This window comes from Myodes glareolus, chromosome 9 (assembly GCF_982192425.1).
Source record: "Myodes glareolus chromosome 9, mMyoGla1.1, whole genome shotgun sequence".
Classification (NCBI taxonomy): Eukaryota; Metazoa; Chordata; class Mammalia; order Rodentia; family Cricetidae; genus Myodes; species Myodes glareolus.
This window is the reverse complement of record NC_142034.1, coordinates 1231274-1244505: the sequence shown is the minus strand read 5'-3', so window position 1 is coordinate 1244505 and position 13232 is coordinate 1231274. Positions and strand designations below refer to the sequence as shown.

Sequence of the window (13232 nt, the reverse complement as noted above, 5' to 3'; positions counted from 1 at the left end):
TACGAGCACTGGCTGCTCTTCCAGGGGACCCGAGTTTGATTCCTGCACCCACATGGTGGCTCACAAGCATTTGCGATGGCGGTTGAAGGCCTGATGCCCTCTTCTGGCCTCTTTGGGCACACAAGTGGTCCAAAACACTTATACACATAACATTTTTAAAAAAGAAAAAAGAAGCCAGGTGCTGGTGGTGCACGCTTTTAATCCCAGCACTCAGGAGGCGGAGGCTGATGAATCTCTGTAAGGTTGAGGCCAGCTTGGTCTACAAGAGCAAGTTCCGGGACTCCAAAGTTACAGAGAAACCCTGACTCAAAAAACCAAAACCCAAAAACAAACGAAAAAAAAGAAAGAAAGAAAAAGAAAGACAGAAAGAGAAGGCACCTTATTTTGTCTTCTACTCTTTGGTCAGGTAACACAACATTGGCTATGTATCACCAAATCCAGATTAAAGTGTTAAAGTTACGGACATCAGAAGAATGAGCACTAATTAAAATGTCACCTGGGCGAGGTGGTGCAGGCACTGGGAAGGCTGAGGCAGAATCGCAATTGCAAATTTGAGGTAAGGGTGGGCTGCAGAATGAGGCCTTGTCTTCTTGTTTGGCTTTTGTTTCTCTTGAGACAGGGTTTCTCTGTGTAACAACCTGGAACTCACTCTATAGACCAGGCTGGCCTCAGACTCACAGAGATCCGCCTGCCTCTGCCTCCCACCCGACTGCAAGGCCTTGTCTTGAAAACAGATCAATATTTGTTTCCTTCTGTACTTGGGAAGAGGGGCACAGCTGTTGTTATGGGTCAATTTCACCGGCCTAAAGGCTTTCCAGCTAGTTGGTAAACATTATTCCTGGGTATATCTATGAGCAATTTTCCAAACAAGCGGGGCATCTGAATCACCGGATGGAGTAAAGAAGACTCAGTCTCCCCAGTGCGGGTGGTGTCAGCCAATCCGATGAAAATCCAAAGAACAGGAATGCTCTTTCCTTCTGCTTGAGTCCTGACTTCATCTCCTGCCCTTACAGGGTGGGGCCCCAGTTTCTTAGGCCTTTGGGTTCAGACATAACCAAGTTCCAGGTTCTCTAGCCTACATGGTAAATTGTGGGGTGGCCTCCAAGACCTCCAGGGTCAAGTCACGTAATAAATGTGCTTCTACATGTTTATGTGTCCCCATTTCCCTGGAGACTTCCGACTGCGTGAGAGAAGAGTACACGGCAGTGACTTCCAGTGAAGATTCGGACAGAGCTCACAGCATCCAGCAGACCCCTACGCTCCCATGTCTACTAGGACAATGTGCTCGGTGAACACCTCAGCACCCAGATGTCGTACTAGCTGCCAAGGCAGAACCAACCCCCAGCAATGCGCTACCTGTCTTTGAAGAGCAAGTTCACCGTCGAGTTCCCTCAGCTTTCTCTCCAGCTTCCACTTCAGATTCTCATACTGCTCCTGCTGGTGGTCGATTTCATTCTTCCTGTCACTGTGGCGATTAGACATGGTATTCAGAGAGCCATACTGAATGTTCATATGTATGCATGCTTATACGCTGAATGTATACCCTGCCAGGTGCACTACACATGGAGTTGGTACTTACACATAGAGCTGCAGCAGGGGCTTGTAACAGGCCTCCAAGAAGTAGAACTTCTCCTGACCTGAATCTGCTTGCTGCCCCTAAATGGAGTATTCAATTGTGCAGCAGAAAACACGGAACCCCAAATTGATGGACTAACAAGAACCAGGAAGAGGGCCAGGCATGGTGGTACACACCTTTAATCCAAGCCCTCAGGAGGAAGCAGCAGGCAGAGCTCTGTGAGTTCAAGGCCAACCTGGTCTACTTAGTGAATTCCAGGACAGCCAGGGAGACCTTGAGGGGAGGGTGAGAGTTCAGCATCAAACAGTGCCAACATTTAGACAAATGAATAGAAACAGAAAACCTCAGTAGAGAAAGATAGAACAAAGAACCGAATGGAAACACGATAACTAAAAGTACAATGACTCCCAGGTCACCGCCCCTCGAGCCTTTAATCAGGATCCCAGCACTGGGGAAGCAGAGGCAGAGGCAGAGGCAGGCCAAGCTCTGTGATTTCAAGGCCAGCCTGGTCTACATAGTGAGGCCCTATTTCAAAACAACAACAAAAAGGATTTAAGAAGCCCAATAACCTAAACAAAAGGCTCAAATTCTGGGCATGATGTCACAACGATTTGACAAAGGAGGGATGGTGAACTGGATACAGACATTAGACACCACACAACTGAACACAGAGAAAATAAACTAAAAATAACAAGCAAATGGAGCCCCCGAGGATTCGTGGAGTGGTGACAACTGATACTTATTAAGCCCTGGGGTTTCAGGACAGGAGAAAAGGGCAGGGGCCTGACAAAGTATCTGCATATGACTGAAAGGCCTCAGGTGTACAGAAGAAGGGAAAAGATAAAAGAGTCACAAAAAGACACAAAGTAGCTTTAAACTGTGAGCAGAGGTCTGTGACATCCTCGGGAGCACCTCCCGGCTCCGGATGGCAGGTGCTGCCGGCCTCCATCTCTGACTACCAGGTGGAACTTGTGGAATGTACTGCTGAAATTCAGCAGACCAGTAGCCTCCACCAACTCTAAAGCTAAGAATGTCAGCAGATAGCATCTGACATGCTGGGGCAGTAATGCAAATCTTCTTCAGTCCCAGCATTTAGAAGGCAGAGGCAGGTGGATCTTTGTGAGTTTGTTGTCACTTTGGTCTACAGAGTGAGTTCCAGGACAGCCAGGGATACACAGTGAGATCTTGTTTAAAATACAAAGAAATCTTGGACTGTTATCTAAGGAAAAAAAATCATATCACCAAGTATCAAGTGGAACATGCATCACTCACTGGGCACCAGAAAAAAAATCATCTGTAGGGGTAAACTAGTTTTAAAAACCTCCTCCATACAAGCAGTAGGGATAAATCCTGGTGCCACTGCCAGTGGCCCTGCAGTCTGCCCCAGCCATACAACACACCCTGTTCAGCCTAGATGTGGTAGGGAGGGCCTTGGACCTTCTGAAAGCAACGTGCCTTCCCCTCTCTGAGGAATGGATGTGGGTGGGGATGGGGGAAGGTGGAGGGGTTGGGAGGAGGAGAGGGAGTGGGAACTGAGATTGGTGTGTAAAATGAAAAAGACAGTTTGTTTTCTTTTTTAAAAACAACAACAACAACAGCAAAACTCCCCAATAGTAGCTCAAAAATTATATTCAAAGTATCTTAATTGTTCCACACATAGTCCTGGAAAACCGCTACATGGATGACAGGGACATTATGTTTTATTGAACCGGCCCAGGGTGAGGGCACAGTGAAAGTAGGTGCCTACCAGCCTGTCGGGAGAAGACTCCAGGACCCTGACGTCTGTGATGCTCACCTGCGGACACGCTCCAGCTCCAAGTGATGCTCCTGCAACGTCCGCTCATGCTGATGCTGCAACTCTGCCACGTGCCTGGCCTCCCTGGAGAGTGCCTGCTTCAGCTTGGCCACCTCTATCTTCAGCTCACTGACCTCTGCTTGCTGGGCCTCCTCCCGCCTGCGGGCCTGGGTGAATTCAACATCGTAGCGCTCCAGCTCACGGTCCCGCTCCTCCAGCACTTGAAGGTTGTACACAAAATCCTCCTGCAGGCGCTGCAGCTGCCCTCGTGTCTCCTCCAGATGTTTCTCCTGCATCTGGGCACGGTGGGCCTGCAGAGCTCGCCACTCCTCCTCCTTGCGAGCCAGCAACTCACTCAGTTCCCGCTCCGAACACGGTGGCAGCATGGTTGCGGTGGCTGCAGCAGAGAGAAGGCAGTAAGGAGCACACCATCAGGGGCTGTAAACTTCCTTCCCCGGTGCCACCTCAGGTTCGCTACCATGGTGGGGGGCATGGTCACCCCTTGGTTCTAATGTCAGGGAGGTTCAGAACCATGAGGCAGCACCAAGCCCGAGGCCTCCAGAGTTCACTTGTCCCTTGTCATGGGCTGCTCCTTCCTGAAGCTCACTCTACAGCAGAACTAGGGAAGGCAGAGGAAGGCAGAAGGGGAACCTTGACTTACACACCTCCAGGAGCTGTGTTCTGTCGAGCAGCTTTGTGTAGCTCTTACTCCATCTGCATATTAGAAATTGAGGTGGCCATATAAACAAAAAGGTCTTGGAGAGAGCAGGGATACAAGGAACAAACCTAAACATAATTAAGGCAATATACAACAAGTCAACAGTCAACATCAAACTAAATGGAGAGAAACTCCCAGTGATTCCACAGAAATCAGGAACAAGACAAGATTGTCCACTCTCTCCATATCTATTCAATATAGTTCTTGAGGTCCTAGCTAGAGCAGTAAGACACCAAGGGAGATCAAGGGAATACAAATCGGGAAAGAAGAAGTCAAAATCTCACTGTTTGCTGATGATATGATAGTTTACGTAAGTGAACCCAAAAAATTCTACCAAGGAACTTATACAACTCATAAACACTTTCAGTAATGTAGCAGGATACAAGATTAACTCAAAAAAAATCAGTAGCCCTCCTGTACACAGATGATAAATGGGCTGAGAAAGAAATCAGAGAAATATCACCCTCATAATAGCCACAAATGGTATGGGAGGTCCTCTGTCTATGTGTTGTTTTTATTGGTTAATGAATAAAGAACTGCTTTGAGCCTATGGCAGGGAAGAACAGAACTCATGGGATGGGAGTGGGGGACTAAGCTGAATGCTGGGAGGAAGAAGAGCTGAGTCAGAGAAACGCCATGGAGCCAAGACATGCTGAAACTTTGCTAGTAAGCTACTGCCACGTGGTGATACACAGATTAATGGAGATGGGTTAAACTAAGATTTAAGAGTTAGCCAATAAGAAGTTAGAACTAATGGGTCAAGCAGTGATTTAATTAATGCAGTTTCTGTGTGATTATTTCAGTTCTGGGCAGCTGGGACAAACAAGAGGCCTGTTGCTACACACAAATAGCATAAAATATCTCGGAGTAACTCTAACCAAACAAGTGGAAGATTTGTAAGACAAGAATTTTAAATCTTTGAAGAAAGAAATTGAAAAAGACATCAGAAAATGGAAAGATCTGGTATGCTCTTAGGTAGGCAGAATTAACATAGTAAAAACGGCAATCTTACCAAAAGCAATCTACAGATTCAATGCAATGCCCAGCAAAATCCCAGCAAAATTCTTCACAGACCTCAAAAAAATGGTACTCAACTTCATATGGGAAAGCAAAAAACCCAGGATAGCCGAAATAATCCTGTACAATAAAAGAACTTAGGATGCATCACAATCCCTGACTTCAAACTCTACTACAGAGCTACAGTACTGAAAACAGACTGGTATTGGCATAAGAACAGACAGGAGGACCAATGGAACCGAATAGAAGACCCAGATATTAATCCCCACACCTATGAACACCTGATTTTTCATAAAGAAGCAAAACATATAAAATGGAAAAAGAGAAAGCATATTTAACAAATGGTGCTAGCATAACTGAATATCAACATGTAGAAGAATGAAAATAGATCCATATCTATCACCATGCACAAAACTCAAGTACAAATGGATCAAAGACCTCAACATAAAGCCAGCCACATTGAACCTCATAGAAGAGAAAATTGGCACAGGAGACCACTTCCTAAATATAACCCCAGCAGCACAGACACTGAGAGAAATAATTAATAAACGAGACCTCCTGAAAATAAAAAGCTTCTGTAAAGCAAAGGACACAATCAACAAGACAAAATGGCAGCCTACAGAATGGGAAAAGATCTTCACTAACCCCACATCAGACAGAGGTCTGAACTCCAAAATATACAAAGAACTCAAGAAATAATCCAATAAAAAAAATGGAGTACAGACCTAAACAGAGAACTCTCAACAGAGAAATCTAAAATGGCTAAAAGACACTTAAGGAAATGTTCAACATCCTGAGTCACCAGAGAAATGCAAATCAAAACAACTCTGAGATTCCATCTTACACCTATAACAATGGCCAAGATCAAAAACACTGATGACAACTTAGGCTGGAGAGGTTGTGGTGAAAAGGGAACACTTCTGCATTGCTGGTGGGAATGCAAAATGGTACAGCCCCTTTGGATGTCAGTGTGGAGATTTCTCAGAAAATTAGGAAACAACCTTCCTCAAGACCCAGCAATACCACTTTTGGGCATATATCCAAAGGATGCTCAATCGTGCCACAGGACATGTGCTCAACCATGTTCATAGCAGCTTTGTTTGTCATAGCCAGAACCTGGAAACAACCTAAATGCCCCTCGACCAAAGAATGGTTAAGGAAAATGTGGTACATTTACACAATGGAGTACTACACAGCAGAAAAAAATAACGACAGCTTGAAATTTGCAGGAAAATGGGTGGAGCTAAAAAACATCATTTTGAGTGAGGTAACCCAGATTAAAAAAGACAATTATCACATGTACTCACTCATAGGTGGTTTTTAAACATAGAGCAAAGAAAACCAGCCCACAAATCACAACCCCAGAGAATTTAGACAACAATGAGGACACCAAGAGAGACTTACATAGATCTAATCTACATGGGAAGTAGAAAAAAACAAGATCTCCTGAGTAAATTGGGATCATGGGGACCTTGGGGGAGGGTTGAAGGAAAGGGGAGAGGCAGGGAGGGGAGCAGAGAAAAATGTAGAGCTCAATAAAAATCAGTAAAATTAAAAAAAAAGAAATTGAAATGGCTAAGTAGCCAAACCAGGCCTGAGGCTGGCACCTGATCCTTTGCACCATCCTACCCCTGCAGCTAGGACTCAGCCTTCTAGAGGAGCCACCTCACAAGAAATTCATTCTTTTACTGCCAAGCTATCACGAACTTTTGAAAATAACAGAAATCAGAAATAAATGTTATAAAAATAAAAATTTGAAAACAAAATAAAATATATTAGTCCAGTGGATTTTGAGATGGAATTTTGCTAAGTTGCCCACGCTGAACTCTCAATCCTCTGCGTTAGCCTCCTGAATAGCTAGGGTGCGTGCCACCGTGCCTGGATACAGTCTTAATTTTTTTTTTTTTTTTGAGACAGGGTTTCTCTGTAGCTTTGGAGTCTGTCCTGGAACTAGCTCTTGTAGACCAGGCTGCCCACAAACTCACAGAGATCCACCTGCCTCTGCCTCCCGAGTGCTGGGATTAAAGGCATGCACCACCACTGTCCAGCCAAAGTCTTAATTTTTAAAAACATTAGATCCAACATTATAAAACTACTTTTTCAAATAGCTGGTACATCTTTAAATATCTCTTGCTGGGGACTGAGGACTGAGGACTGGGGACTGGTCCCAGAGGGCAGGGACCGCAGTGACCACAAACACCGGAAAAGCCTGTTTCTTATCGAGGCACAGTGCAGACTGTTCCTGGTCTAATGCCCTGCCGTCAGCACTCAACAGAGGAGGGTTCTTCTCTGGACAGATCAGTCTGAGGCTACTCACAGGGAAGGACGTAAGGCCAACAACGCTGGCGTCATCACCTAGGCCCCACGTCCAAGTGTGTGAAAGCAGCGGCAGGAGAGGCCTTATCACCTTTGGGAGTCAATGGTGTCTGCCTGTCACCCCAAAGAAGGTAGCAGTCGGACTCTGACTCTCTGCAAATAGGTCTTCTTTAGGACACGCTGCCCCAGGTCCCCTCAACTCACTGTCCTATATATATTTACACAGAAGGAGTAAATGACAGTCAACACATTGAGAGAGAGCCCAAAGTGAACATTATATAAGTTGCTTCACCTCTACTCAAATCAACAACAAGCAACCACAGACATAAAACTCAAAAAACAGGGACAGAAGGACCAGGGGTTTGCTTTTGTGTTGTGCTGTGTGTGGGGGTGGAGGGGAGGGCATGGGGTATGTGTGGAGGGTGTGGCGTGCTAAGTGTTGTATGTGTATGAGTGTGTGGTGCTGTGAAGGTGTGTGAGTATATCAAAGCAAGGTGTGCGTGTTGTGTGTGATATAATGTAGGTGAGCGAGTTCGTGTGTGTCACGGTGTGTTGTGTTATCTGTTTACATCAACTCCTTAGAGTCCCTAAGCCAGTAGCTGCTCTTTATATAAGCAAGAATACTACTTACAGAAAATTTCATTCATAAAGTTACTGATAGAAAAAATTAGTTACAGTTGGGCTGGAGAGATGGTTCAGTGGTTAAGAGTATTTGCTGCTCTTGCAGAGGGCTTGATTCCTTTCCCAGCACCCACATAGCAGCTCACAAGCTTTGTAACTCCAGTTCCAGGGGCTTTGATGTTTTCCTCTGGAGTCTACAGGCTCCTTTATGTTCATGGATCCACAAGCACACACACAGACATAAAATTAAATAAAGATTTAAAGTATGGTTAAATCATCTGGACAAAAGAACCAAGAGTGCATTTCACAGGTGAGAACAGGTGTTGCATTGGCTAGTGGCCACAGCTTTGTGGCAGGTCTTCCTGTAAGTTCCAAACACCTAGAGCAGGGCCTGGCAAGTAATGAACCAGGCAGTACCTGCCAGGGGCTACGACACAGCAACTCTACAACTCCAGCCCCTTCCTGCTGCTCTACACAGAGGCTCCTATTGAAAGACTCTAAATGCATTTCTGAGGCCTCTCAGCTCTAAAGACATTTTCTGAAGCCTCTTAGCATTTAGAAACGGGACAGTCACCCCCCCACACACACACACACACATGCTGGACTGCTCATCCTCCTGTGTCCTTGTGAATAATCTTCAAACATAACTCCATTCTGGGAATTGAGGCAAATACAACCCACAGATGTTGACTCAGTTCCTGATGTATTGATTCAGTCACTAGAACAAGGTCAGGATGGACCACAGATGCTCCCCTTATCTAACCTGACCACACAGCTATTCTCCTGCCCTGGAATAGACCAATCACTGCTAGTGACTTTTTAAATAAGCCAATCCAATAAGTTGGAAAACAACCTACAGGTCCCCCCCTTGTGTCTGTGGCTTTTTGCTTTAAAAGATGGACTGCAACAGCTATCGGAGGTCCTTCATATCCCAAACCCGAAGGGCCTGCCATGACAGAACAAAAATCCTCTAGCTCTTGCATCAGTAGTGGTTATGTGAGTGGTGTCTGGAGCAGCTCCTCCCTGATGTTTGGACTTCTAGTCCAACACTATCAGCACCTAGGTGACAAGCATGGCAAAGCCTCTCAAGGCTGGTCATAGGGAGCCCCAACTCTTTAGGGGTCCAAGCATGAGCTGTATGTAGACACAAACAAAACAATGGCTGTGCAATGTCTCTGGTTCTAGTGATCCCCAGGTAGCTATTACTGTAGGTCTCCGAGCTCCATGTGTCCGGAGATGGGGTTTTTGGAGCAAGCAGGCAGCCCTACTCACCCGGGTGCGTAGCTGGCACAACACCTAGCTTCCCATCAAATCACAGCAGCCTGGCCTCTCGGAGCTGCCACGCAGCCGTTTTTCTGCAGTGCTCAGATCTGTCTGCCTGGTTGATATTATCCAATCCAGAACTCTGCTGGCTCCTGCAGCCCTCTCACCAACAGGCCTGACTCCTCACCTCAGCCGCCTCACGGTTCGGCCACCATGCCGCCCTGCCACAACAGACTGCACCCTCAAGCTGTGAGCCAAATAACCCCCCTTTCCTTAAACTGCTTATGCCAGAATAATGAGAAAATCAACCAACATGCCCTTTTGGACTCCAGAAAAATCACTTTAAGATGCTTAAGTAGGGTTGCTTACTCCACTAGAGCACAGGGATGCCCCAAGGCAAGCAGCTATCACTTGCCTCTTCCGTTGCAGGCTACAAAGCTTCAGGTTGCTACTCTTCCAACATGGGGACCTGGTTGTGTGATACTGTTCTATTTAACATCTGCTGTCGCCCTGGACATTTTCAAAAGTAAGTTTGACTTCTTGGGGCTGCACAGAGGCCTGTGGGTTGGAGCCGGTTGGCATGGCCTGCTGCAGCACTCTCTGGACTTCTAGCTGCTTCCAGAAGGCCAGAGGACTGACACTTTTGTCCCTAGGTGTACATGCTAGTCTTTGCTGGGACAATTTCTTACTACTAGGCCTTCAAAACTCAGCAGGTCACCTCATGAAGTTTCTGTCCACCAAGCCAGGTAGGTGGTATTTATCCCTGTCATTTCTTCTTTGTTCTCCTGACCAGGTAGATAGTGTGGTACCCTGGGGTCTCCCTGCATAGACAGCAACATAGTAAGCAGAGAACAATGATGTAACCCACCAGCTAAGAAATGCAGGAGTAATGGAAAGAGAAAAATATTTGGCAAATGTCACATAATTATTTCAGGTCTGAGGCTGTCCGGGGCAGAAGCCACCACGTCTTAGCATGCAGGTGCTGACTCCACAGGAGGTCAATGTAAGTGCCAACTCTCTGTCAGTTTCAAACGAGGCCTTGTGGCTTCAGAAAAAAAAGAATCCTAAGTGAAATTACTAGAAATGCCAGGGTGCCTAAGGAGGGACAAGAGACACAGCACCAGAAAAGCCACCAGGGCACTTAATTAGATTGGTGCCTAGCCCAATCGTCCTCAGAGAGGCTTCACCCCACAACTGATGGAAACAGATGCAGACCCACCCACAGTCGAACATTGGGTGGAGTTTGAGAAATCCCGCAGAAGAGAGGGAGAAAGGGTTGTAGGAGCCAGAGGGGTCAAGGACACAAGAAAACTCACAGAATCAGCTCACCTGGGCTCACGGAAGCTCCAAGAGACTGAACCAGGGAGCCTGCATAGGACTAACCTGGGCACTCTGCATATGCTACAGTTGAATAGCTTGGTCCTCCTGTGGGACTCCTAACAGTGGGAACAGGGGCTGTCTCCAACACTTTTACTGGCTTTTGGGACCCTACTCTTCATACTGGGTTGCGTGCCCAGCCTCAATACACAGGGAGGTGCTTAGTCTTACTGCAACTTGATATGCTGTGTTTTATTGATACTCATGGGAGACCAAATATTTCCTAAACAGAAATGCAGGGGGAGTGGATAGTGAAATGGGAATAGGGGTGAGGTTGGGGGGAGGGATTGGGAGGAGAGGAGGGAGGGGAAACTGTGGCCAGAATGTAAAATAAATAAATAAATGCAATTATTTAGAAAATATGTGACTGGGAAACTGCAGCTTTCTGCAGAAATTAGAATTCTTCCTCCCCGTTTCTCTGTGTAGCTTTGGAGCCTGTCCTAGAAAGAAATTGGGACTCTTAAAAGTAAAGTATATCAGGGTGAGAAAAAAAAAAAAACAGCACAAACCAGCCTTTGCAATCAAGGATCACAGAGAAAAGCAAAACTATTTCCAAAAGCTGCTACACATGCGTGTGGTGGTCTGAATAAGAATGGCCTCCAGAGGTGCATGTATCTGAAGGGAGTGGGACTGTTTGGAAGGATTACAAGGATTAGGAGTGTGGCCTTGTTGGAGGCAGTGTGTCACTGCCAGCCTGGCTTGCTTGTCTCTCTTTCTCCTCTCTCTCTCTCTGTCTCTTTCTGTGTGGATCGGGATGTAATTCTCAGCTACTGCTCCAGCATCATGCTTGCTGCCATGATGGTAATGATCTTAAGCCTCTGAAATTGTAAACAAGTCCCCAGTTAAATGCTTTCTTTTATGAGAGCTGCCTTGGTCATGGTGTCTCTTCACAGCAAGAGAACAGTGACTAAGACAATGGGTTTATGTTGGACTATTCCAGAAGCCAAGGAGTAAATCCCTGCCTGATCCTCATGGAGGAGTTTCGTGACAGATTCTAGGATATAGGTGGAAGGACAGGGACCTTTGAGGTCTGATCTGTGGGGAAATCAACAATCTCCTTCTCTTCATGAACAGCCCCAGGCCTGTGCCATCCCCAACCCCTTGAGAAGCTGCTGAGTCTCCTTCACCTGTCATCCTCATGGAGGCCTGGCCTGTCCTCAGAAGCAGCCTGCTTTCTGCGGCTCTCCCAGGGCTGCAGCTGCCAGAGCAGCACTTGAAACCTGCTCTGGTCCGGATTCTAAATAAAGACTTGGAAACTGGATCTCAGGTTAGTGTGAAAGGTCTGGATGGTTTGACTCAGCTAACTTGTGGCTCCCTTTCTCTACCCAACACAGCAAAAATAAAACGTGGCTGAATGGTGGTGGTACATTCCTTTAAACCCAACAATCAGGAGGCAGAGGCAGGCAGATCTCTGAGTCTGAGGCCAGTCACGGTTCACAGAGTGAGTTCAGGACAGTCAGGGCTACACAGAAAAAAAGCCCTATCTTGAAAAACCAAAAAACAGCTGAGTGATGGTGGCACATGCCTTTAATCTCAGCACTTGGGAGGCAGAGGCAGGCGGTGAGTTAGAAGCCAGTAATCTGGTCTACGAAGTGAGTTCTAGGATAGCCAGGACTATTACACAGAGAAACCCTGTCTCAAAAGACAGAGAGAGAGAGAGAGAGAGAGAGAGAGAGAGAGAGAGAGAGAGAGAGAGAGAGAGAGAGAACCCCCCCAAAACAAAACACAAGCAAAAAACAAAACAAAACCATGAAATCAGGACGTTTTCGCTGATGTATCCTAAAATTAATAACTGAAAATATGGTTAAAAGCAAGACATTTACACAGTCAAGCACTCCTCCACAAGGTATTTATCATTTACAATGGGAAAATAGTAGCATAACTTATTTATTTAGTTAGGTTTTTTTGTTTGTTTTGTTCTGTTTTTGAGACAGCGTCTCTTACTTAGCCATGGCTATTCAGGAACTATGCAGACCAGGTTGACCTCGAACTCAAAAATCTGCCTGCCTCTGCCTCCAAAATGCTGGGATTAAAGGCGTGGGCCACCATGCCCAGCAGAAAACAGTAACTTTATGATAGCCACTTGCGGGACATCACTGTCTTCTGGGAGGCACAGGGCAGAATGCTAAAAATGAGTAACTTAATCACGTTAAATATCCGGTCAGCCCAGGATGCGATGCAATCTACAAAATAACGGACTCGTGAAGTCAACGAGGGACCGAGGCTCTGTTCCTGGCTGCGGTTCTGTGCTGATTTGAGGGAACCCTGCACACACTGCTGCTGCCGGCCGCTGCCTCTCGACGGTCGCCTGGGGCGAAGCGACCTGGTAGCAGGAACCTGATGCGAAGGCCATGGCACTTACCGCGTGCGCCGCCCGCAGGACCCAGGGAAACCCGCTTCGCCTCCCGGCGCGCGACCGAGAACCCGGCCAGCTCGCACAGGGGTCTCCTGGATTCCGAGCGCCAATATTCGCCCGCCACACCTAGAGCGCGGGCCACGTTGCCATAGCGACTGGAGTCCGCGGCCTGGGTCCGGGTGCACTCTGAGCG

At 46.7% G+C, this 13232-nt stretch overlaps 1 protein-coding gene across 9 annotated transcripts in view; it reads right to left on the bottom strand.

Annotated features, from left to right (window-relative positions):
• Ccdc57 (coiled-coil domain containing 57) overlaps window positions 1–13232 on the bottom strand; it is a 97806-nt gene extending 84574 nt beyond the window's left edge. For 8 of the 9 annotated variants that reach the window (XR_015003371.2, XR_015003370.2, XR_015003373.2 and 5 more), the window contains exons 1-3: window positions 13046–13232; window positions 3372–3768; window positions 1357–1465 (exon numbers count right to left, since the gene is read on the bottom strand). Coding sequence is in view for 6 of the 9 variants with exons in the window: in XM_048429262.3 (XP_048285219.3) it covers window positions 1357–1465; window positions 3372–3757 (495 nt within the window). In the remaining 3 variants the exon portion in view is untranslated. Of the gene's footprint in view, window positions 1–1356; window positions 1466–3371; window positions 3769–4036; window positions 4086–13045 lie in introns of all 9 variants that reach the window. The other variant, XM_087909640.1, reaches the window with a different exon arrangement.